At 44.8% G+C, this 26,841-nt stretch overlaps 1 gene segment (V, D, J or C); it reads left to right on the top strand.

Annotated features, from left to right (window-relative positions):
- The first annotated feature begins 12,184 nt into the window (after window positions 1–12,184).
- Window positions 12,185–26,841, top strand: part of LOC148517962 (immunoglobulin lambda variable 8-61-like) — a 75,216-nt gene continuing 60,559 nt past the window's right edge. The window contains 2 exon segments of the V gene segment in view: window positions 12,185–12,252; window positions 12,328–12,639. Of these exon segments, the coding sequence occupies window positions 12,207–12,252; window positions 12,328–12,639 (358 nt within the window).

Below are 26,841 nucleotides of genomic sequence, written 5' to 3'. Positions count from 1 at the left end.
TAATCAGGGAAACCAATTATCAGACTGTTAAACACAATAACACATTTGCTCATATTCAAATCTATAAGGAGTATAATCTGTATACATTTTTAAAGGTTCATTAGACATGTCATTTCATAAAACATTACCCAAAACCTAAAACAAAAAAAGCAAAAACAATAGTCTGAGACATAGATATCCGTACCTGAATCCCTAGGCAGACACAGGAGTTCTCCAAAACAGTGCAGTCTAGCTTGAGCAGAAAACTACTCATCCCCGAGTTATAGTCAGAATCCACTGTCCTGGTCACTCCTGTCATGTCCGCCTCTGGATCAGGGATAGGAATCTTGGTGGGACTCTACAAGTTTGATGAATCCACAATAGGATCTCCAACAGTCTAGCACCGGGCAGAGCTCTTGAATATGTGTCAGACCTCCTGATCAGGATATCCCTTTAAGTTATCAGCTGATATGCAGAGAAAATAACACTCAGACCAAACCAGTTTTCAAGTATCTCTGTTGTGTTATTCAAAAGGTACACAGATCTTTATAGGCAGTTTTACAAGCAAATTATCTCATAGTATAACATAACCAATTATCAGTAAGTACAAACATTCATTGTTCTCCAAGGTTAGTATTAGGAGTACATAAATCAATCCATATTCCTCATTATCCCTTATCTATCTCAAAAAGGGAGGTTAGAATACACAGTCTATTCATAACATTATCTGTTGTGAAACTATCTGCACATTCCAAGGTTCTAAAACTCGAAGGTTAGCAAAAATCTTTCTCTGTAATATTCTGCATTAAACGTTGTGAATAACTTTAAAGGCACACACCATCCTGTAACAAAATGGAGTCTATATGTGGATAGCTTAATATCAGATTTCTCAATGCATATTACAGTACCAGGGTAATATATAACAATAACAAGTAGGGGTGTGCACTCGCCACTTTTCGTGTTTTGTGTTTTGGTTTTGGATCTGGATCTTTCTTCGTGTTTTGGATCTGGATTGGTTTTCCCAAAACCACCCTTCCGTGTTTTGGGTTCTGGGTTTTGTGTTTTGGATCTGTATTTTTTTGAAAAAAAGCATAAAAACAGCTTAAATCACAGAATTTGTGGGTTTTTCTGCTCCTATGCAATTATTAACCCCAATAACCTTCATTTCCACTCATTTCCAGTCTATGCTGAACACCTCACACCTCACAATATTGTTTTTATGGCCAAAAGATTGCACCGAGGTAGCTGGATGACTATGCTAAGCGACACGAGTGGGCGGCACAAACACGTGGCCCATCTAGGAGTGACACTGCAGTGGCAGACAGGATGGCAGTTTGAAAAACTAGGCCCCAAACAGTACATACTGCAAAGAAAAAAAAGAGGTGCAAGATGGAATTGTCCTTGGGCCCTCCCACCCACCCTTATGTTGTATAAATAGGACATGCACACTTTAACAAACCAATCATTTCAGTGCCAGGGTCTGCCACATGTCTGTGGCTGAAATGATTGGTTCGTTTGGGCCCCCACAAAACAAGCTGGCAATTAATCTGTCCCTGCACAAACTGGCTCTACGGAGGCAAGATGTCGTCCTCATCCTCCTCATCCACCGATTCCTTGGATAAAACAGGAAAAAGGGATTTAGGTGTCCCTGGACTGCTTACGGTCTTAGCCAAAGTTTCTGAACTTGACAGTAACTTTTTATGAACGCACTGCAGGTGCCATATAAGGGAGGATGTTCCTAGGTGGTTAACGTCCCTACTCCTACTTATTTCACCTTTACATATGGTACATAAAGCAAGACAGTTGTTGTCCAGATTTGGATAGAAATATTGCCAGACCAAAGAGGTGGAATGTTTGGTCTTCTGCCCAGGCATGACCGTGATGGGCTTTTTCATCCCACGGACAACAACTGTCTCCCCCGGAGTCTGATTTAAACAAACCACATCACCATCAGAATCCTCCTCGCCAACTTCCTCCTCAGTGCCAGCTACACCAGTATCCTCATCCTGTTGTACTTCAACAGTGACATCTTCAACTTGCATATCAGCAAGTGGACTGTGGGTGCTACTTTCAGCACTTGCAGAGGGCGTGCAAATGGTGGAAAGAGCCACCTCTTCCCGTCCAGTGCTGGGAAAGTCAGGCATCGCAACCGCCACCACACTTGGACTCTCCTTGGGGATTTGTGATATCTTCTTAGAATGCACAGTTCTTCGCTGTGCTTTTGCCAGCTTACTCATTTGATTTTTTTAGCGGGAGGAGGGCTTCCATCGTCATGTGAAGCTGAACCACTAGTCATGAACATAGGGAAAGACCTTAGCCGTTCCTTGCCACTCCGTGTCGTAAATGGCATATTGGCAAGTTTACGTTTCTCTTCAGATGATTTAAATGTTTTTTTCAAGGTCATTTTCCTGAACTTTGTCATTTGGGATTGTATGTGCCCTCTACTATGACATTGGGCATCGGCCTTGGCAGACGACGTTGATGGCATGTTATCATCTATGTCATGACTAGTGGCAGCAGCTTCAGCACTAGGAGGAAGTGGTTCTTGATCTTTCCCTATTTTATTTTTATCGGAGAAAGTTTGGTCCTCCATTTATGTTATATTGATATATACGTGCGGCTAAGGCGCACACAAACACAGAAAATAATTTTTCATTTTTGTTGGAGACTAGTGCACTTTGTGGGTTACACCACCCTTTAAGAAATGAGCCAGTCGGCCCTTTACTTATGGGACACAGGCGCACGCTTGGCGCTGCTCCTTTGTTGATGCACATGCAGCCACAGTGCACACAATTCACAAACACAGAAATTTTTTTTTTATTTTGTTTGGAGTGCCCTTTGGGGGTTACAGCACCCTTTAGAGGTCAATCAAGCTGGCCCTTTATTTATGGGACACAGGCGCACTCTTGGCACTACTTTGTTGATGCACGTGCGGCTACTGCGCACACAATTCACAAACACAAAAAATATATTTTTTTATTTTGTTTGGAGTGCCCTTTGGGGGTTACAGCACTCTTTAACGGACAAGCCAGCCGGCCCTTTACTTATGACACAGGCGCACGCTTGGCACTACTTTGTTGATGCACGTGCGGCTACTGCGCACACAATTCACAAACACAAAAAAATATATTTTTTTATTTTGTTTGGAGTGCCCTTTGGGGGTTACAGCACCCTTTAACGGACAAGCCAGCCAGCCCTTTACTTTTGACACAGACGCACGCTTGGCACTACTTTGTTGATGCACGTGCTGCTACTGCGCACACAATTCACAAACACAAAAAAATATATTTTTTAAGTTTGTTTGGAGTGCCCTTTGGGGGTTACAGCACCCTTTAACGGACAAGCCAGCCGGCCTTTTACTTATGGGACACAGGCGCACGCTTGGCGCTGCTCCTTCGTTGATGCACGTGCAGCCACAGTGCACACAATTCACAAACACAGAAAAAAAATTTTTATTTTGTTTGGAGTGCCCTTTGGGGGTTACAGCACCCTTTAGCGGTCAATCCAGCTGGCCCTTTATTTAAGGGACACAGGCACACGCTTGGCACTACTTTGTTGATGCACGTGCGGCTACTGCGCACACAATTCACAAACACAGAAAATATTTTTTTATTTTGTTTGGAGTGTACTTTGGGGGTTACAGCACCCTTTAACGGTCAAGCCAGCCGGCCCTTTACTTATGACACAGGCGCACGCTTGGGACTACTTTGTTGATGCACGTGCGGCTACTGCGCACACAATTCACAAACACAAAAAAATGTTTTTTTTTATTTTGTTTGGAGTGCCCTTTGGCACTCCACCCATTAAAGGGTGCTCCGTTAAAGCACCCTTTAATGGACAAGCCAGCCGGCCTTTTACTTATGGGACACAGGCGCACGCTTGGCGCTGCTCCTTTGTTGATGCACGTGCAGCCACAGTGCACACAATTCACAAACACAGAAAAAATTACAAAAATTTTAGCACTTGGCGGGAGCACCCCTGACGGACAGAGCACCCCCTGGACAACACTACAGCACCCCTTTAGGACTGGGACACTGCACAGGAGTTTGGAGTGGACACAGCCCCTATGGACAACTGACTGCACAACACAGTCCAGCCAGCCCCTATGGACTTTGAAGTAGTGGACACAGCCCCTATGGACAACAGCAGCACAGCGCAGCACAGCACAGCACTACACTGCACTACACTACACTACAACACTACACTACACTACACAGCCCAGCCAGCCCTAACTCCCACCCTCCCTCTTCACTGTCCACAGCCGTGTGAGAAAATGGCGCCGACGCGGGTACCTTATATAGGATCCAAAACCCGCGAGACCCGGAAGGCGGGATGATGACGTTTTGCCTCGATTTCAGATCCGAGTCAGGCGGGAAAAGTCGAGCCTGACTCGGATCGGCCTCGGATCGGGGGAGCTCGGGGGGGTTCGGATTTCAGAAATCCGAACCCGCTCACCCCTAATAACAAGTAGAATGGTTGAGGACAGGCAACCAGGTTCCATAGCCAAGAGTGGCTTACTATGGACACTGAATGTTTGATCTAGGGAGTGGCCACCACCTCCGGTTGTACAGAGAGCTAAGCACCTGTGCCACTGCCGCAGCCAAGTTGTGAGTGGCCAAATTTATCGATACATGTATACCTATATTATATATATATAATTATATATATATATATCTACAAACACATAAACATACAATATAAACCCCTAGATATATAATTGCATGAAGACATATACATACAGTACCTATATATGCACTAAAGCAATAAATAAACACATCAAGCCTTGATAATTACTGTATACTGTACTTTGATATGTGTGGGGTGTGAAAACCACAGCCTACTGCTGACTGTTGCAGACTATAACCCTGTGACCCAGCAGCCTACATACAGTAACAGACAGTACATCTATCGAGACAACAGGGGAATGCTCCCACCCTGCTGGATTATGAAGAACCATCTTGCTGGGAGTCAGGACACTCCCTAACATGAGCTGGAACCTGGGGTACTGGGCAATATATGAGACATAGGGAAAGAAGAGGATAAAGGAGAATAATCAGTAAGGAGAGAGCTAAGAGAAAATGAGGACAGAAAATAAAGAGAAAGTAACACTAATACATAACCTGCCTGCAGCAGCAACTTTCCTCACATGAAGAAAAAGCTGAAAAGAGGCAGTCAGTCTCATATCTGCAGCTGCCCTAAGTAAACTGTAGCTACTCCTACATCACACCTTAATAACTCTACCATTGGCTACATACTGTCCTATAGCTGGTGTACCACTGTCCTATAGCTTAGCGGTTTAAAGTCCGTCCTGCACACATGGGTGCCCTCCGTCTTCAAACCTTAGGGGTGTCGTGAAAACAATGCTGATACTCTAGGGCAGGCCAGGGATGGGGTACCATATAAGGCCCCGGGATCATTTGGTCTGGCCCTCTGAGCTTTTTCATGCTAGCCTCATCTGGTTAGCAGGGTGCCTAGAACGGCACCCTGCAGCCTGAATCTAGGCAGCAGTGCCACCTGGACCGTCTTTAGGCTGCTTCAGATGGTCACACTGCTGCCCTTACAGCTCCCTGTAGCATCCCGAGGATGCTCCGAGCATTGCTGTAATCACCTGCATTTGTGGCCCCTCCCCTGTGTGACATCACACGGAGGGGTATTGGCCATCACCGGGCCCGTGAATAACATTATATATATCAAAATGGCCCTCGGCAGAAAAAGGTTCCCCACCCCTGCTCTAGGGCGCCATGATTCAAAAAAATGACTTAGACACCTCTGATTGGCTGATTGTGGATTTTCTCCTTCAGTTTATGGTGCTTATATCATTAGTGTGGCAGCCATATTTTTTCAAGTAACAGCCGTGTTACTTTAGCATTACCACTTACACTGTCAAATCACATTCTTACGCTATTGTGGTGCACAAGTATATCTAATTGTACACTTGATGTACATCTTGCACAAATGCTACTGTTTTTGAGCTGGATGTTTTGTGAGATGCTTCTGGCTCATCACATGCAAGAAAACACACATTTTCTTGTGTTCTATTCTCACTTTCAGGACACATAAACACCTTATCGGTATATGTGACCTGAACCTTAACCCAGTGTAGCATAATAACAATAAAATAAAGACACAGACAACTTTACTGCGAAAAAAAAAAACTTTGATCAGCCTTTATTTTTAAATAAGAAAATCTCAAACTACTGGTGGCGGAAAAAAAGAGCGGCATCAGACAAATGGCCAAGTCCACGTAAAGCAATTCCACTATCCTCCACCATACTTGCAGGGCCAATTGCCATTTCAGCAGGTAACATTTTAGGGTCTCCAAATCTTCCACCAATACACCTGAAAAAGGCCCAGCTAGTAAGCCAGTGCAGTTGACCCCAGTAGGGTAAAATCAGCCCTGTATTGATGCAGATTGCACCCATAATTAATTGCAGTAAAAATAACCACTGTCCTGATGCTCTTTCCCGCCTCGCCCGATAACACCTCCTAAAGACCGGCCCGTCACCAGCCTAAACTAAACTGAGCAAACCCCTAAAAATGATCTCTAGGAAAAGATAAATCCCTTCCTCCATAAGGTGAACCCCATCAGGGCGAAACAGGTGAGAATCTCTAAACCTTATCAAAGGGTGAACTACCACCAAACCACCTAAAGCCAACACGTGCTTTGCCACAAGGGAATTGACCTTGCCTTATCAACCAGCACCCATGGCAGTGCATTCCTACAACATAAACGGGGAATGATAGATGACCACACCAAATTGCACCAGGGTCACCACATATAGATTGTCTCAATGTCCCTCACCATCTCATACCTCAGCTCCAGAGACGACAGACCCCAGGTCATTGCCCGATAAGTGCAAAACCAAAACTCCTGGAGCCCCAAATTGTGAAGTCACATCTAACAGAAAACTCAAAAGGGAACCCCATAACATGCCCCTCCTACCCAGCCACCTAATGCTGTCCACTGCTATAAATGAACAGGGATCACTGGCAAAGGGTGATTTAGATGCCTAGAGGATATTGGAGTGACCCATGATCCATATGGTGCAAGCATCCAAATGGACTCCTCAAAAAACTAAATATATAAGCATTAAATAAACTGAAAAAAACCTACCTACGAGTAGGAAACTACACCAATTGAAGGATAGAAAGAAAATTGAGAAAAGAAAAAGAGGGGGGTAAGGGGGAGGGAGACTAACCTGAAAAACCAGCTCGGATGACAATAGCCAATCAGTTTCCATGGTTCATGGCACAAACAGGGCAAAATCCCTCAGAGCCCCCACCGATAATGGTGACGAGTGGCAAAAAGATAAATCCAAGTTAAATAAACAATGGTCATGATGAGAAATTGTATACAGTGTCTAGAATTAAAAATAATAAACATCTAATACCAGACATAGCGCTTATAAACATCAGATTTCCAGCGCCCCAGAGCTTTAATCTCTGACACTGACCATCCGGTGCAGACTGCAGCAGTAGCAGCCCCAATCCTGAAGGAATGGGAACCATAAATACCGCGTGGCAAACCAAGGGACTCAATGCAATGCTGAAACACTGCACAAAATTGATACATGGTCAATGGAGGACCATCACCATGCATCAACCAAGCGTCGGGAACCTTGGGTCTCAAGCCTACATATTCTCTGGCCAACGCCACCGGGCAAATACGTATATCAGCACATGATGCCAAGGACACCCAATACATAAATCAGCACATGATGCCAAGGACACCCAACGACCCCAACCCAGTTGATATGTTTTGGATTGCCGAAGCTTACAGAGAAGTGACCAAGAAATAATAACGTGAGCCAAAAGCAGTGGAGGGGACGTGCAATGGGAGGCAGCTGCCAACTCGCTAAAGCGAAAAGATAGAGCCGGAACAGGACAGTTTCGTAATGAGAAACACAAACACAAGACAAAATAAAAACAAACTTAACAAGCAACGAAATTGTAACTGGCCATCTGAGGTCATTCGGAGCAGAGGCCATTCTAGCCCAGCCTTTAACGGCCCTCTCGACCAAGAAACCCCTACTAAAATCATGATGACCATGCAAGTGCAAGAAAAATTAAATGCCGGAAATGACTTGAGACACAACCGCCCTGCCCTTTCAGGATGAATAGAGACCCCAGATGAAAGACATAAATATCTGGTAAATGTGCTTACCTCTGTCATGCTTATGTGACAAAAAGACTCCCACTTGTTCCATGCAGACTGGTAAGATCTCAACGTACTTGGAGCTAGTGAGTGCTGCGTTATCCTCTCCAATATGGACAAATAACCTGCCAACAATGAGGGGGGCAAAGATCATCAATTGTAGATGCTGAAGGCGCAAGCTCTTTAAACCTTCCCCACTGAAAACAAGATAGTGCATTCGCAATGGAGTTATCCACACCAAGGACATGCCGCGCCATAAAGCAAATATTGCACACTAGACAGCGCAAAACCAGCTACGCAAGGAGCCTGAGGACCGGCAATGAAGTAGATTGCTGCCGGTTAATGGCATGGACTACCCCCAAGTTATCACAACAAAAAATGACATGACGGTTTCTAAGCCGATCACCCCACAACTCAAGAGCAACAACTATGGGAAAAAGTTCCAACAAAAGAAGGTTCTTGGTCAGACCACCCAGTAACCCAATAAACAGGCCATGAGGAAGCGGACCAAGAACCCTAAAAGTTATCTCCGAAACCAGTGGACCCCGCTGCATCAGTGAAGAGCTGTAGCTCCACACTTGTGAGGGGGGGGGGCCCAAGCAAAAGCTAACACCATTATAGTCTTCCAGAAAGGCATCCCAAACTCGGAGGTCCCTCCTAAGTTCAGACGACAACCTTATGGAGTTATGAGGCTTTCGTACGCCCTTCATCACTCTCTCCAGTTTACAACAAAAAATACGTCCCATGGGTATAACTCTGTAGGCAAAATTGAAAAGCCCTAATAACGATTGCCCTTGACGCAAAGTAACCTTACCCAACAACAATGCAAGAGTGATGGCGTCCCGAAGCTTAGCTATTAATCTCAATGCCAAGGTATGACAATCGAGTGCAAGGGCCTTTCATTTTATCGGGTGCAATTGGGACCCCAAATTCCTTAAAAAAAGTCTGCATAAAAAACATAAGCTCTGAGCAGCCAGCCAGCCTTAAGCACAGGAAGTCATCGAGGTAATGAGCCACCCCGGACTCGCCCGTGCCCACGCAAATGCACCAGTGTAAAAATGAACTAAAGGCCTTGAAATAAGCACATGACACAGAGCACCCCATGGGGAGGCATTTATTGACATAAAATCCGTCCGAAAGCCCATGAACCGAAACAAGTCGGGGTGCAAAGGCAAAAGGCGGAATGCGGACTCCACATTGACCTTACCCAACAAAGGTCCTTCACATCCACCTGTGGAGTCCCACGGGACCTGTGAGCCTCTGCCTCCATACCAGACAAGGATTCGCCGGATGGACCTGCAACAAAAGAGGAAATGGCCGGAGACGACATATTGGCATTCCTGCCAGTTACACCCTGTGCGGAGCAACTTGAGATTGAGAGTCTAGGACAGTCAGCAGGAGGAGAGAGAACAAGAACCGATAGCTGAGAAGAAGCAGAGGGGGGCGCCACAGCCGCCGGGAGGCCACACATCATGGACAATTGTGCAATGACGGGTGCCAATTGTGTCTGCATAGAGGAACTCTGGCCTCTATTGGTGGATGCCCCGCACCCATCTGCGCACTGTAATAAAGGGGTCAATGCATCTACGGGGGAACCTAAAACACCTGCCAGCGCCCCCAAGTCCTGGGAAGCCGTGAGCACAGGACCAGGGGCTAAACTGACCTGAGGGGCACTTTTGTTACACCTGGCACGGGGACAGGTTGACTCCCAATCCCCAGAACTATGTGAGCATACAGCACCCCATCCACAGGCAGACCTAACAGGTGCCTGAGATAACCCACCACCCCTAAGCAGTATAGGCACAGCGGGTGAATCACTAGCTCCATATAGACTAGGAGGATCAGGAAATAAAGCTGGGGAATCAAAATGGCCACCGCCATCAATATTAAAAATGGCACCAGCGTCTCTGCTGGACCCCGGCGCCATCTCTTAGGCCTGCCTGGGATGCCCAGGTACCTGCGACCACAGTCCCCTGTTCTGCTGGGTCCCCCCCCTACCGCTAACCCCCCCCCCACAAACCACGGCATCTGCTAAAAGGAGGAGGTGGAGGACCCAGCAGAAGCACGGGATGGCAACCATGGAGAGCAGGTGAGTGGGGACCCGTGCTGGACGGCGGCGAAGCGTCAGGTGTGGTAAGAAGCCCATAGGCTTCTATAGGGTAATGCCAGGTTTTTCTGGCGTTACCCTCCACACCGAAAAAAGGGCAGCCGGGGCTTAGTACATATGGAAATGCAGTAAAACCCCCGAAAACAGTGTTTTTAACCACATTTTTCCTTTAGTACATCCCTGCCAAAGTCAATAAAAAATAATGAAGAAAAAATGAAAAATCATGTAATACTTGATAGATTCTTAAGGCCGTATTCAATTAGCAGCGAAAAGCCGTTTTTTGCGAAAAAGTTTTGCCGTTGATGTAATTTCGCCAGCGGAAACTTATTCAATTGTTGCGACTTTTCACCGATGCGAAAATGCAATTCAATGTACCCGGCGGAAAAGTTTCGCCTATGATTGGCTGGCAGAAAAAAATGCAGAATTGCGGTTTTGGGGTGCAAAGGTGGGTAAACCACCCTGCACCCTTAGGACAGGTCCCCAAAAGGTAAACTGCATCAAAAAAATGCAAAAAAGAATTAAAGAACACCCCAAAAAATTACTTAGAAAAAGGGGACGAAAAAGTTCAAACTTGAGGTACAAACTTAAAAACTAGCGAAATAGAATATGGGGGGGTCTGCAAGTTTGGGGGAGGTGATTTTTTGATTGCAGTTGCTTGCTGAAGGTGCGTTTTTAATACCACACTTTATCAAATTTTAACCATTTTCATGTACCCAAAATTTGCACGGACTACTTTTTTTTGCCAAAAAAACCCTGCAAAATGCTATTCTTCACCACTTGTGCAAAGATGCTAAATAGCACCAATTGAGAGCATTTAAGCACCCCAAATACCTCCAGCAGGGCTATCTCACCACCATTGTCTGGCATGAGTTACATTCAGCCTGGGGTGTTGGTGGCAATGTCTCACCATTCTCCATCTGCGGCTCGAAGTATAAAAAGCCCTGAACAATGTTAAAGGTGTTGACTGGTCAGCACTTCTCAGCATAAGAAAAAAAGCGGTTCTCTGCGCGTTTCTTCACCTCCAATAATTTCAGCGGCTTCGTCAGGATGTTCAAAATTGCTGAGTGACCATTAAGCTGTGGCCATATTTCCTTCTGTGAAATCCATTTAAGGACCAGAGTTCTACCAAGTAAAGAGACTGCTCACCTATATACAATCCTGCGAGGCTGTCACAAGCTGACTTTTCTTCTGCCTGTGGAGCCGCTCAGAACATTGGACACTAAGCTGTCATTACACACAAGCAGCGTCATTGCAGCCAAGGGCGGCGCACACTGCTGCAGGTCTGGAGACTTGTGAATGTAAGAGCAGACTCTGCCATTTGTCACTTACCTGGATGTGGTTAGATACTTATCTTGAACAGACTGTGCATACATACGTACTTAACAATATTGACCATCAATGGTTTAGACGTGGACTTCTAGGTCACTCAGTACAGTGTGTTAGACTTTTCATTCAAGTGGATTGCTGCTAGTATTATGCGATTATTAGGGTATAATTGAGTTTTATGAAATGTTGTTTTATTGGTAATGTAGCATTGCTATTTTCATTTAATAATAAAGATATATGCTAATTAAATTGTCCTTTTGATCCTTTTCATTTTTCTACCATATCCAATATACATATACCAATTTTTTAATTAGCGCAAAACTATTTATCTTCTGTATTTCATAGTGATCAATTTGTGGCCTCAATTTTGAGCTTGCACAAGCTCACCATTTGTTTTGTAGGTTTATCTATATTGTAGCATTTCTTCACTAGCGCCTGCTGAGTGTTTTTGTTTGAGTGGCATTATAGGAATCACTAACTTTTCATTCTCAGTTAAATAATCACATTCTGTCGGTAGGTGGGGAACAGACACTGATAATTTGCATAGAGAGACAGATTTCTGCAGTATATTAAGGTGAATTTGTATTCGATTATCCAGATATTTTGGTTCTGCTCAGCAACCTTCTCCTCAGCTTTATCATGCGCTGGTGTCTCCTTCTCCTCACTCTCACATCTCACTGTTCATGTAAGTTATTATCCTTGTACAGCCATCTCTGATCAGGTTTTGTTTCTTTCTCTGAGTTTATTCTTCTTGTTTCAGATTCTGTGGCTCAGTTCACTGTAATTCAGGAATCTGCAATGTCAGTGTCTCCTGGTACAAGTACCCGACTGACCTGCAAACGTAGTGGAGGCTCAGTAACTGGGGATAACTGGCCGCACTGGATATACCAAACACCTGGGAGTGTCCCTAAACTTGTAGTTGGTAGCAGCAGTACCAGTAATCCAAACTACAGACCCTCATGGACAACAGATCGATTTACTGGGTCCATATCAGGAGGATCAGCCGTTCTGTCCATAAGTAATGTGCAGGCTGGGGATGATGGAAATTATTACTGTATGCTTTGGAAAGACGGTGTGGGCACAGTGTTAGAAACTGATAGAGAACTGAGACATTAATTTCAGCTTCCTGTATTCTGACACCACACAGTCTGTTCTGTTTTGGTAGCTGGGAAGACTGATATCATGCTTAATAGCTTACACATGTAATGGATACTGTAGGCGCCAACAATTTAAAATAGTAGTTTGGGACACTGCTGATCCAGTATGTCTAAGCAGATTGTAGACTTAGCATGTCTTAAAGCTTTTCAGCCTTTGGGACATATTTATCAAATTAAATTTGCTGGATATCCAACTGAAAACACCCATTTTCAGATGATATCCACAAATTTAAAGTAGTCACTGAATGTATCTACTGTAGGTCCCATTTTCTATAGCAATAGGAGGCCTTATAGCTTTCTAGGAGTACGAGTATACGTGAATAAAAAATAATTTTTTGGAAACCAATCTTTTCATCGGAACTGGAACCTTAGCTTTTTTATAACCTACAAAGAGTACACCATAAGGCTTGTCCAATGGTAGATGACACAACTAAAGATACCTTTTGATGAACATAGTTGCTTATTATTTGGTGAGTGTTGTCCCAGTAGGGGTGGTGCATTAAGTTTTGACCCTATTTAAGTTACTAAGCAAAGATTAAAGATACCTTTTGATGAATGTATTTTATTGATTTGGGGTGAGTCCAGTGGTGTGTATGAATCCAGATAAAAAGAAACACAGTGTACCTATATGTGACCTGGTTTTCCTGTTGTTTTTCCAATTCATTGGAGAATATAGGAAATCCTTTTTTGGAGAAAGCCAAGAATTTCTACTTACTGCTCGTGAACCACTCTCTTATATTTTGTTTGCATACTAATGAGGACTGATGCTCTCATGAGTGGGACTGAGCTCAGTTAGGGAGCACAAGTTACTTCTCTACAGAAGGTTATACAAGTGCACTGCAATATTTAAAGATTAAGCTAGGAGAGTGTCTTTTGATCAGGAAGTGCCCTGCAGTGTAGCATCAGTAAGAGAAGACACAGTGATGCAGGTATAAGAATCAATGGACACTGAAGCTTAGTATAGTGAACAGAGAGTTACAGTGAGGAGGGGGTGAGACAGTCTCCCAGCACTCAGACCCATCAGCCATTGACTTCACCGCACGTCTCTGATGCCAGGGGCTATTGTGCATATGCCTATCTCTGGGAAAATGCCACCAGCACCATTATCTCAATCATGTATTTACTAAATATGTCGCCAGAAGCATAGTAAGTGAATTTAATTGGTGCAGGGTGTGCAGTGTTAGACCCTTTAAGTGAGTCCTGAGGATACCACATTACAATAACCCATTTGAATGTGAGTTTTTTATTTTCAACAAACAGAGGGGGCTTAAAGCAGTATATTGCATAGGGCTCAATGGGCTCATGATCTGATCCACGCCTAAACATATTTTGTTAGAGACAACTGTTCTTGTCATGAAAAAAATGTTATTAAAGAAAAATAGCAATTTGATTGTGTAGTTAGTTAATACTGAAGTATCGGGACTAGGCCGTAACTAGGGGCGTGCGATTGGGCGACTGCACAGAGTGCAGGGCTCTGTGGGTGACACCATCACCACCCCACGGCCCTTGCTTCTGGCTAACAGGGTGATGTTTCAACCAGGATCGCTGCTGCAGTGCCATCTAGAGCATCCTTTAGACCAGGGGTGGGGAACCTTTTTTCTGCCGAGGGCCATTTTGATATATATAACATTATTTGCGGGCCTAGTGCGGGCCTAGTGCTTGATCACATGGGGCAGGGCCACAATTGCTGGTGATTACAGCAATGCTTGAAGCATCCTGAGGATGCTCCGGGGAGCTATAAGGGCAGCAGTGTGACCATCTAAAGAGTTCTAAGGATGCTCCAGATGGCACTATGGCATAGATTCTGGCTGCAAGGTACCATTCTAGGCACCCTGTTAGCCAGATGAGGCTAGCAGAAAAAGCTCAGAGGGCCAGACCAAATTATTCCGCGGGCCTTATACGGCCACCGGGCCTGATGTTCCCCATCCCTGCTTTAGACGCTCCAGACATGCACACTACATAATGTACAGTCGATCAGAGTGCTGTATAGGCAATGTATAGGAATATTTCCAAGAACAAAAGGACCCACTCCAATTCGGTGGTAGTCAACAAAAAGATTTGAAAATGTAAACCTGTCTCTAAAATAATAATAAAAATAACAAACAACTGTTGTACACATTTATAAATACATGTGTGGCATGTTAAGTATCATACATGCATAAAAGCTACCCATACAGTATGGGCCTGATTCAGACTTGGGAATAGAGTGAGATATCTCTCTCAACTGTGAACTTGAACAAACCACATTGCAATGCAAGGGGTGTAAATACATACATTTTTTAACATGTAGGGTAAATACTTGCTGCTTTTGCATGTAGCCCACAAATACTGCACAGCTTTATTATTACTTTACAATTTAGATGTCAGTTAGGAAACACTCCTCCCAAATTTAAACACTCCTCCCATTTTAAATCTGCCCCCACCTGCAGTGCAGCATGGTTTCACCAAGATGATCAGTTGAGAGAGATATCTCTCTCTGGCCCTGATTCAGAGCCGGACGCTCTGACAGAGTGCACACTCTGAATCAGGGCCGTCCTCTATTTTTAGAGCGGCCTCCTGGTCGCTCGCATAGCTGTGGGTGACCATCGCGACCATAGGGCTTGCGACGAGACCCTTGTGGTAGGGTCTCATTGCCGCAAGCCAAAGAGTGCTTTCGGCTCTGACAGAGCCAAAAGCACTCCCACTGACATCACTTGTGATGTCAGTGGGGCCGGCCCTAGACGGTAGGCGTACCCATGGGAAAGCCTCCGTCTGGACAGCCACGCCCCCGCCCCGCCCACCAAAGGGGGCGTGCTGTCACTCAATATCGACAGCACGCCCCCTTTGTAGCAAGACCCGGAGCGACGGCTTGCCCATCGCTATCCGGGTCTTGCGCATGTGCACGACGGAGCCGGCTCCGTCGCGCGTATGCGCACTGGGCCCACATCGACCCGCTTGCGAGCGCATAGTGCTCGCTCGCGAGCAGGTCTGAATCAAGCCCTCTATTCCCAAGTCTGAATCAGGCCCTATGTGTGTGCATCAGTGCATACAACTAGTGGTGAGCTCTCCAATTATTTGGTACAGTTTGTTAAATTCTGTATCACATGCAGTTAACATGATGCAAGTAACAATTTGATTAGTGGGTTCGGTTTCCTAGTAACCTAGTTCGTTCTCCTAGGTACTTACCCATTACTAGTCGATCCGGGCTGAGGCTCAGGTTTCCCCACCATGCTCGGATTCCAAAACAATGCAAAACATCATCTTTTCGGCGTCGATTCTTGCATGCTTTGGATTCTATATAAGTTCCTCCTGCGGTGATTCGGGTGCATACTTGCCGACATTCAGCTCCCTCCTTCCAGGAGTGGGCAGCCAGGCTTTTACAGTGGGGGGGGGGGGGGGCGTGGTGTGGCAATAGGGCGCGTGGTGGGGAGATTATGTAATTTTGAGGTGGAGAAAGGGGTGTAACCCCGCACCCGTGCCATTGTGACCCCGCCCCCCTCTTCACAATGCCGAGATTAACGGCATTGTGAAGCAGGGCCACAATTATGCGATTACCCCCCCCCCCTCCACTGCTGCGGGAATCTATGTATGAAATTATGAAGGACCTGAAGGGGCTAGGCCTGTCATATAACGCAGAGAAAATAGACACGTCTGCTAAAATATGCAGTACCACAGCAAGCGAGCGCCCTTGCAAATACAGGTCCCAAATAAATGTCAGCATGACTCTCTGCAAGCTCTTACATGCCTGAGCCACCGAAACCAGAAAAAACGCTTCCATTCCAGCCAAGCTACCTGATACACCAAAGTCCTGGGGGGCAATAGTCCTCAAAGCTAATTCTTACATGCCGGCCTGATGATCTACCAAACATAAGGACACTGGTCACCAGCCAGAGAGGTAATTCCCCAATTTTTACTGGAAACGAGGCAGTGGGCCTTGGATTTTATATTGTGTATGCATATTAGAGGTGAGCGGGTTCGGATTTCTGAAATCCGAACCCCCCCCGAGCTCCCCCGATCCGAGGCCGATCCGAGTCAGGCTCGACTTTTCCCGTCTGACTCAGATCTGAAATTGAGGCAAAACGTCATCATCCCGCCTTCCGGGTCTCGCGGGTTTTGGATCCTATATAAGGTACCCGCGTCTGCGCCATTTTCTCACTCGGCTGTGGACAGTGAAGAGGGAGGGTGGGAGTTAGGGCTGGCTGGGCTGTGTAGTGTAGTGTAGTGTAGTGCAGAGTAGTGTTGTGCTGCGCTGTGCTGCTGTTGTCCATAGGGGCTGTGTCCACTACTTCAAAGTCCATAGGGGCTGGCTGTGTTGTGCTGTGCTGCTGTTGTCCATAGGGGCTGTGTCCACTACTTCAAAGTCCCTAGGGGCTGGCTGGACTGTGTTGTACAGTCAGTTGTCCATAGGGGCTGTGTCCACTCCAAAGTCCTGTGCAGTGTCCCAGTCCTAAAGGGGTGCTGTAGTGTTGTCCAGGGGGTGCTCTGTCCATCAGGGGTGCTCCCCCCAAGTGCTAAAAAAATATATTTTTTCTGTGTTTGTGAATTGTGTGCGCAGTAGCCGCACGTGCATCAACAAAGTAGTGCCAAGCATGCGCCTGTGTCATAAGTAAAGGGCCGGTTGGCTTGACCGTTAAAGGGTGCTGTAACCCCCAAAGTACACTCCAAACCAAATAAAAAAGTATTTTCTGTGTTTGTGAATTGTGTGCGCAGCAGCCGCACGTGCATCAACAAAGTAGTGCCAAGCATGCGCCTGTGTCATAAGTAAAGGGCCGGCTGGCTTGACCATTAAAGGGTGCTGTAAACCCCAAAGTACACTCCAAACCAAATAAAAAAATATTTTCTGTGTTTGTGAATTGTGTGCGCAGTAGCCACACGTGCATCAACAAAGTAGTGCCAAGCGTGCGCCTGTGTCTTAAGTAAAGGGCCGGCTGGCTTGACCGTTAAAGGGTGCTGTAACCCCCAAAGGGCACTCCAAACCAAGTAAAAAAATATTTTCTGTGTTTGTGAATTGTGTGCGCAGTAGCCGCACGTGCATCAACCAAGTAGTGCCAAGCGTGCGCCTGTGTCATAAGTAAAGGGCCGGCTGGCTTGACCGTTAAAGGGTGCTGTAACCCCCAAAGTACACTCCAAACAAAATAAAAAAATATTTTCTGTGTTTGTGAATTGTGTGCGCAGTAGCCGCACGTGCATCAACAAAGTAGTGCCAAGCGTGCGCCTGTGTCCCATAAATAAAGGGCCGGCTGGATTGACCGCTAAAGGGTGCTGTAACCCCCAAAGGGCACTCCAAACAAAATTGAAAAAAATTTTCTGTGTTTGTGAATTGAGTGCACTGTGGCTGCACGTGCATCAACAAAGGAGCAGCGCCAAGCGTGCGCCTGTGTCCCATAAGTAAAGGGCCGGCTGGCTCATTTCTTAAAGGGTGGTGTAACCCACAAAGTGCACTAGTCTCCAACAAAAATAAAAAATAATTTTCTGTGTTTGTGTGCGCCTTAGCCGCACGTATATATCAATATAACATAAATGGAGGACCAAACTTTCTCCGATAAAAATAAAATAGGGAAAGATCAAGAACCACTTCCTCCTAGTGCTGAAGCTGCTGCCACTAGTCATGACATAGACAATAACATGCCATCAACATCGTCTGCCAAGGCCGATGCCCAATGTCATAGTAGAGGGCACATACAATCCCAAATGACAAAGTTCAGGAAAATGACCTTAAAAAAAAACATTTAAATCATCTGAAGAGAAACGTAAACTTGCCAATATGCCATTTATGACACGGAGTGGCAAGGAACGGCTAAGGTCTTTCCCTATGTTCATGACTAGTGGTTCAGCTTCACATGACGATGGAAGCCCTCCTCCCGCTAAAAAAATCAAACCAGTTAAGCTGGCAAAAGCACAGCGAAGAACTGTGCTTTCTAAAAAGATATTACAAATCCCCAATGAGAGTCCAAGTGTGGTGGCAGTTGCGATGCCTGACCTTCCCAGCACTGGACGGGAAGAGGTGGCTGTTTCCACCATTTGCACGCCCCCTGCAAGTGCAGAAAGGAGCACCCACAGTCCACTTGCTGATATGCAAATTGAAGATGTCACTGTTGAAGTACAACAGGATGATGATACTGGTGTAGCTGGCGCTGAGGAGGAAGTTGGCGAGGAGGATTCTGATGGTGATGTGGTTTGTTTAAATCAGGCTCCGGGGGAGACAGTTGTTGTCCGTGGGATGAAAACCCATCACGGTCATGCCTGGGCAGAAGACCAAACATTCCACCTCTTTGGTCTGGCAATATTTCTATCCAAATCCGGACAACAACTGTCTTGCCATATGTACTATATGTAAAGGTGAAATAAGTAGGGGTAGGGACGTTAACCACCTAGGAACATCCTCCCTTATACGGCACCTGCAGCGCGTTCATAAAAAGTTACTGTCAAGTTCAGAAACTTTGGCTAAGACCGTAAGCAGTCCAGGGACACCTAAATCCCTTTTTCCTGTTTTATCCAAGGAATTGGTGGATGAGGAGGATGAGGACGACATCTTGCCTCCGTAGAGCCAGTTTTTGCAGGGACACACTAATTGCCAGCTTGTTTTGTGGGGGCCCAAACGAACCAATCATTTCAGCCACAGTCATGTGGCAGACCCTGGCGCTGAAATGATTGGTTTGTTAAAGTGTGCATGTCCTATTTTTACAACCATAAGGGTGGGTGGGAGGGCCCAAGGACAATTCCATCTTGCACCTCTTTTTTTTCTTTGCAGTATGTACTGTTTGGGGCCTAGTTTTTCAAACTGCCATCCTGTCTGCCACTGCAGTGTCACTCCTAGATGGGCCACGTGTTTGTGCCGCCCACTCGTGTCGCTTAGCATAGTCATGCAGCTACCTCGGTGCAACCTTTTGGCCATAAAAACAATATTGTGAGGTGTTCAGTGTTCAGAATAGACTGGAAATGAGTGGAAATGAAGGTTATTGATGTTAATAATTGAATAAGAGCATAAAAACCCACAAATTCTTTGATTTTAGCTGTTTTTATGCTTTTTTTAAAAAAAAAATACAGATCCAAAACACAAAACCCAGAACCCAAAATACGGAAGGGTGGTTTTGGCAAAACCAATCCAGATCCAAAACACGAAGAAACATCCAGATCCAAAACCAAAACACGAAACGTGGCCGGTGCACACCCCTAATGCATATATGCACATATTATAACATATCTGGCGTATTGTGTATTGCGCTTATGAATAAGTTTATGTGGTGCACTATGGAAGCTGCACCAGTTGTTCATTAATTTTTTATTGTTCAATAAATTGATTACTTTAATGCACTATGTTTTACATGTAAATGAGAGTACCATCAACTGGGACTGACTGACATATACGGGACCCCAATATCAGCATAATTGGGAAGTACTCCATAATTCTTAATTTTGGCACTGTGCGCACTTGAAATGTCACAGTAATATTTTCGCTACATATATTTCGAGTGTCTTGGGGTGTTACTTTTTTGACATTTTACCTGCAGCCATATCCAAGTGCCATAGGCGCCCAGGATCACTGCTAATCATACTTTGTGTTCCCACCTGCCAGAGCAGCCTGAGGGGCTAATTACTTGAACGGAAACAGCGCATCCGCAATCCCAATCTGTATACCAGGCACATGACTGGACACAAATTGCACATTAAGCAGCAGGCAACACAGAACAATTCATGCTAGCAAATTAACAAACGGAAGAAAGGACGAATTCCGCGGTCAAGTGCCTGCAACGTGGCCAAGTTGTCGCAATAAAATCATACTCACATTACCCAAGCGGTCCCCCAAGAGTTCTAGAGCAACCACAATGGGGAACAGCTCAATCAACAGCATGTTCTCAATGAGCCCCTACGCAACCCACATCAACCACCAAAGTGAAGCGCACCATGAACTATTGAGGTAAACTTAAAAAGCCAGTTGCGACAGCAGCGTCAGTAAAATCGGAGCTGAGTGCTACTGCAGGAGTACTCAGCCACTTCCCTATGGGGATATAGCCATAGCCAGCGCCACATACGACCGAGGCATACAGGGGATGCCGTCTTACCGATAGCTGGACGACTGGGGGCGGTACCAGAAGCCTTTTCAGGGTGAGGCCTCCTTTTTTTTTTGCAGATATTCAATGACATTCAAATGTTCCTGAGGGCGGGTTACAGGGTAGCACACTGCAAATATAAAGTAACACCACCTGCCAATTATGGTAGGAGCAATAGGCCTCCCCCAATGGGACCTCAATGGGCAGCATAAAACTGCCACTGTTTGCTGCAACTGTTTTCTAACAATAAAGCTGCATACACACACAACGATTTTGTTACCAACGATTTTCTGAACGATTATCTGTCAGATTTTTTAAAGTGTAATGATCGATTTTTTGGAACTATTAACTTAATGAAAATCATTGAGTTGGCCAGTCTGACTGAACTACAAACTACAAACTACAAATATGAACGCGCATGAACGATAATCGTTCATCATTTTCACTCAGAAAGTGAACGATTTTTTCAACGATTGAATGATAAACGATATCGTTATCGATACTCATTCAAAAAAACATTGTGTGTGTGTGCACCTTAAGAGAGCATAATCAGCACTGAAACCAGCTATAATATACATCATACGAATGTACTGAATGAAATAATTCTGGCATACACAGGTCCAGCAAACACAGTAAGCAATTATATGTAAAAGTAGAGCCATCCTGTCTGAGCGGAATCTTTTTATTTCATATGTGAACTCCATTACAGATCATCTGAGCAAGTTGGGGAATCTGGGGGAGGGCAAAAAAAGAAACCGTGCACTGCCCTGCACATAGATGTACAGATTGGTCCCCTTATGTACTGGATGGTGTATTATCCAGTATTAATAATTGATCCTATAGATGGTCTATATCAGTGCACTCCGAACAGTACATGTTTTCCAGATCTCCTAGTTGGTGCACAACCATATTCATTACTGGCTTTTTAATTTTTTACTACTGGCTGACACATTTTAAAAGATCAACAGGGACTGTAGTGCTAGTTATTTCATTGTGATACTAAGGGGACCCTAAAAAATATGCAACTTTAGTATTATATGCTATTTCTATTGTGGTCATCATGGTGGGGGGTGGGGGAGGGGCTTTAAGACAAGGCAACCATAAATTTCTCCTGAGTTTGCCTATGGTGCTGGCCACTGCAGCCACAAAGATGACATTGACCAGAGCATACTTGCCTACTTTTGAAAAAGCATTTCAGGGAGATTGTGAAAGCAGCACCTATGAGCGTGGCGGTAAAGTGGGCGTGTACTGCTACATCTGAGAGGCGTGTCCTAAAATTGATTTACATCCACATGTAAATGAGCCCCAAAGCAGTCAGTAAGATCTACTTGTTGATGAAAACACACTGATACTTCTCAGAATATACATGTAGCCATAGGGATCATTGTGCCTTATACCCAATGCAGGGAAATTATACTAATGATCCTATTTGAATGTATATATCTCTGCTTTTTCTTTTATATAACAGTGTCATAATGAGGGTAAGGTGAAATGAGGGAGATTGCTAGACTCTTCAGGGAGACAGGGAGATTGCTGCTATATCAGGGAGTCTCCCTGACAATGAGGGAGAGTTGGCAAGTATGGACCAGGGGCATTAAGGACTGAGGGGGAGCAACCCTCCCATGCACTGGCACACCACTGTGGAGTCGGGGGCTAGGGTCTGGGGAGGCTGATTACTAGGCAGGGCATAGCCATGCCCACCCACAGCAGAACAATAAACCAGTGATAGGACAGCAATTGAGGACAGAAAGGAAAGGTAAAAGCAATGATAGGAAGGAAGTAAATGAAAATAATGACTAAAAACAATAAAGAACAGGAGGAGAGAAGGAGAAGGAGAAGGAAAACACTAAGGGCTCTATTTATTAACATTATTTTTACTAAAATAAAGTGAAAAAGGTTGTTTTCACACCCTTTTCACATTATTTTAGTATCACCTATAGTCATTACAGGGCAATTGGAGTAGAATTCGTAAAATTCTACTCCAACCCCTAAGTATCACTTATTTTTAGTAAGCAGATCGCATTTCCCATAATTGTAATGGGAAATGTGATCCAACCAAAGTTACTAAAAATAAACTGTAAAAAAATATCGGGGAAAGCCCTGTAATAATAACGCCACCTGGAGGTGGCGTTATCCAGGGTCTCCCCCATTAACTGGGCTCCTACTCTGCTCTAAAAGCCAGAGCAGAGCCCGGAGCCGGTCCCAGTGATTAGCTGTGTGGTCTAAACAGACCGCAAGCTGATCTCTGGTAAAAAAAAAATAAAAAAAAGTTAAAAAAAAAATTTACTTACCTGACTCCAGGGACCGGTGGTCGGGGCTTCGGTGATGTTCTCCTTCCGGTCAGCTGGTCTCCCATGGTGCACTGTGGCCCGCTCATCAGGTGATCAGGTCCCAGTGCAGTATGGGATATCACCTGACCGGAGGCATGGAGGACATCACCGGAGGCCCGGATCATGCAGGTAAGTGTAATTAAGGGAGGCGGGTCGCAGGGGGGGCTGTGATGATGGGGGGCAGGGCTTAGCGCCGGGGGGGTAGTAGCGGCGGCCAGTCGGCACACTTTGTCAGGGTATTTTTTGCGAAAATACCGCGACTAGAGTGCGGACGGGATCCGCAGGGACAGAGCTTTATCGCAAGCTCTGTCCCTGCAAGGGATTTGTAGTAAATCCCTGTGATATTGCCTGAATTCGCAATGCGAATTCAGTCATTAATATCACACTACAATCTGCATTCAATATGCGGATTGTAGTAATAGAACCCTCAGAGAGTCTTATTAAGGAAAATTACAACTGACAAAATGCACTTCCCTGTCCTGGAAAAAGCTGGAACAAAGAGGCAGATTTACATACATCACTCCATTATATACTCTTAGACCACTCCCCATGAAACATTCATTGGCTGCATAAGACCAGATAAACTTAAAGGGGCAATATCCAACATGTTATTAAACTGGCAACACTCAAAACACTTGTGGTTTAATGTTCCTCATGTTTACATGTCATCCTTCGGGCTTACTACACAGTGATTTGCAGCAGTGTGTAAGAAAAATAAATATAAATATAAATATATAAAAAAAAAAACTTGTATGTGTTCAGTGCCAGGCCATGCCACAACATTTATAAGCACTGTGAGCCGCAGTGTGAAGTTGTTGTTGATTGTTTATTTTTTCATGTGAAACGTGTGTGTGTTCACTAGGTAGTGCGCTGTAAATATTATATAATAACATATAGTGGGTGCAGTCCACTATTAATAAATATCAGTGCTCAGTATAGTCGTAATTTTTTGGCAATTTTTTAAAGAAACCATTAAAAATCTTATTTTTTAAAAAACGTGTGTGTGCCATACTTGCCGACAATCAGCTCCAGCCTTCCGGGAGGGAGCTGATTGTCGGCTAACAGCGGGGGGGCGTGAGCGGTCATTGGGGGCTGAGCCTGCGGCGGGCCAGCCAGAAGGTGGTACATTGGGGGTGGAGCCGGGGCCGGAGCCGCACGATCGCGTCATCGTGGCTCCGCCCCTCTTCACAATGCCGTTATTTTCGGCAGTGTGAAGCAGGGGGTGGGGCCGTGATGATGCGATTCAGCGCGAATCGTGTCACCAGCTCCCCCACTGCGGGGGTTTCTAATCTTTTCAGGGGGGAGGACGGGAGGGTCGGAGGCTTCCGGGGGGCTTGCCTGCCTTTCCGGAGGGCCGGGAGCGGCACCCGAAAATCGGGAGGCTCATGGCCAAATCGGGAGGGTAGGCAAGCCTGGTGTGTGCTCACTGGGCAGTGTATTGTTGTAAACATTATAACGTATAGTTGGTGCGGCCGACCGTTAATTAATATCAGTGCTGTGTGTAGTTGTCATTTATTGCCAAAGTTTTAAAGAAACCATAAAAAAACTTTTTGTTTTCAAAACGTGTGTGCGCTCATTGGGCAGTGTGTTGTTGTAAACGTTATAATAGAATAACATATAGTGGGTGCAGTCCACTGTTAATTAATATCAGCAGTGTTTTACCATTTTTTAAAACTCGGAAATTTAATAAAGGCAAACTCGAGTGAAAACTCATTAAACTCTCTGCAAAACTCAGGTGAGAACTCAAATAGAAATAAATACACCATCGGCCAAACTTGCAAGCACTTTTCATAGCCAGGAATACAACTCGGTAATTTACCAAGAATCATGATTATAATCACAAGTGTAATTTTAGCAAACTCGGTCCCAAATAGAAGTTTTAAATAAACTACCTCCTAAGCTGCGTGTTTGAAAGAAACATACACAGATCAGTGTATGTTTCTGCCTGTAATTAATCTCTAAAGTGTTAATTTAAAAAATATATATCATAGCCCCCCCCCCCCAAAAAAAAGTATAACCTGCCTCAGGCTCCTCAGCCAGTCCTGGTTCTAAAAACATGAGGGGAAAAATGTGTAGGGTTCCCCCATATGTTAGTAAACAGCACTGGGCTCTTAGATCCAGTGCTTTTTTGAAAAAAAATAGGGGGGAAAATGGCATGGGGCTTGCCCTATTTTAAAACCAGCATCGGACTTAAACCTACCCGGGGTGTAATGTCACAGCCAGGTGACCCTTTCACCGGGTAAAAAACGGGGTACCCTACATATTTTTCCCCCATATTTTTAGACCCAGGACTGGCTCACGAGCCCGGGCTGGTTATGCCTGGGGGGACCCTACTTAATTTTTTTTATACAACATTAACCCTTTATTTGTTAAATGCACACAACCAGCCTGCATGTATCTCACTAATATACAGTATGCAGGCTGCATGTTCCGGTGAATTTGGCTATGGTCAGACTCATGGAACTCAGGGATAATCTCGATCACATACACCATCAAAAACTTGAATCCGCTAATAATGATTCTTGCTAAATTTGCAAGTTTCAGATGGTAAAAGTCACCTGAGTTTCAGCTACGCTGTGAGAGTTTAAACTCGGACTAAACATGATTCTTAGTAAATTTACCCCTCAGAGTTTAGAAGAGGTGTCAACATTAAAACAGGCAAATCAGTGCAGAAAAAAATCACTCAGGCTGAAAAATAAACACTGTGTTCAGTAACGTCACAAATCCCTGAGGAGAGTCTAAGGGTGTTACGTGTGAGTGTAACATTTTGGATACTGTACTCTTAGAAAGCCTCCTTCCACCATTTTTACACACTCTGCCAAAGTAGGGATATGCAGCAGTAAAGATGGTGACCTAGAAATTGAGGATTCTACTGAGGAAGTGCAACAGGATGAGGGGGATATTTGTGTAGTTGACACTGGTGCTAATGGGGATGTTCATGATAAGGATGTTGTTTGTGTAAGTCAGACACCAGTGGAAGCAGTTCTTTGTCATGTCTGGGCATAAGATGAAAGAATCCACCTCTTATTTGTGGAATTATTTTTACCCACATTCTGGAAATTCTGTAGCATCTGTAAAGCCAAAGTAAGTAGAGGTAGGGACATTAACCAGCTAGGAACCTCCTCCCTGTTACATCATTTGCAGTGAGTTCATGAAAGGTTTTTGCCAAAATCTTAAATTTATGCTAAAGTAATAACAAGCAGTCCAGCATCAGCTAGATCCCTTCACTCAGCAAGATCCCAGCACCTGCAATCTCCACTGCCAACACCTTTATCATCAATCTCCTCATTAATGATCTGAGGTAGTCTTGCATCCAATTTGCTAGGGCTACCTGACTTCTCCCCAATCCAGGATTCTTCAGAAGATTCCAAGAATGCTAGGCCTGATGCTGCTGCTAGGGGTGGATCCTCATTCCAGAAGGGCACCAGGAAGACTACTAGTAGTGGTTTCAAAAAACAATTGACTGTTAAACAATCTTTTATGAGGCTTCTTCCTCAAAATGTGGAAAATATGATGTTCATCAAAATGAACTATAAATTCCACGAGGAAGACATTTACTGTAAATTAAGTACAGAGATAATTATAATGGTGGATTCCAGCGGGTATGAGTTAATATTGTGTGAAGATGATGTTAACACTGATGAGGTTGAGGATTAAGATGAGAATGATGACATCTTGCCACTGTAGAGATCATTAACAGCACTGTTAGTTGCCTTAAGAAAAATCATTAACAACAACACTATGATACATCTTTTAC

Source organism: Taudactylus pleione, unplaced genomic scaffold, assembly GCF_031769625.1.
Source record: "Taudactylus pleione unplaced genomic scaffold, aTauple2 ptg000205l, whole genome shotgun sequence".
In the NCBI taxonomy this organism is placed as follows: domain Eukaryota; kingdom Metazoa; phylum Chordata; class Amphibia; order Anura; family Myobatrachidae; genus Taudactylus; species Taudactylus pleione.
This window is presented reverse-complemented; position numbering and strand designations above follow the sequence as displayed.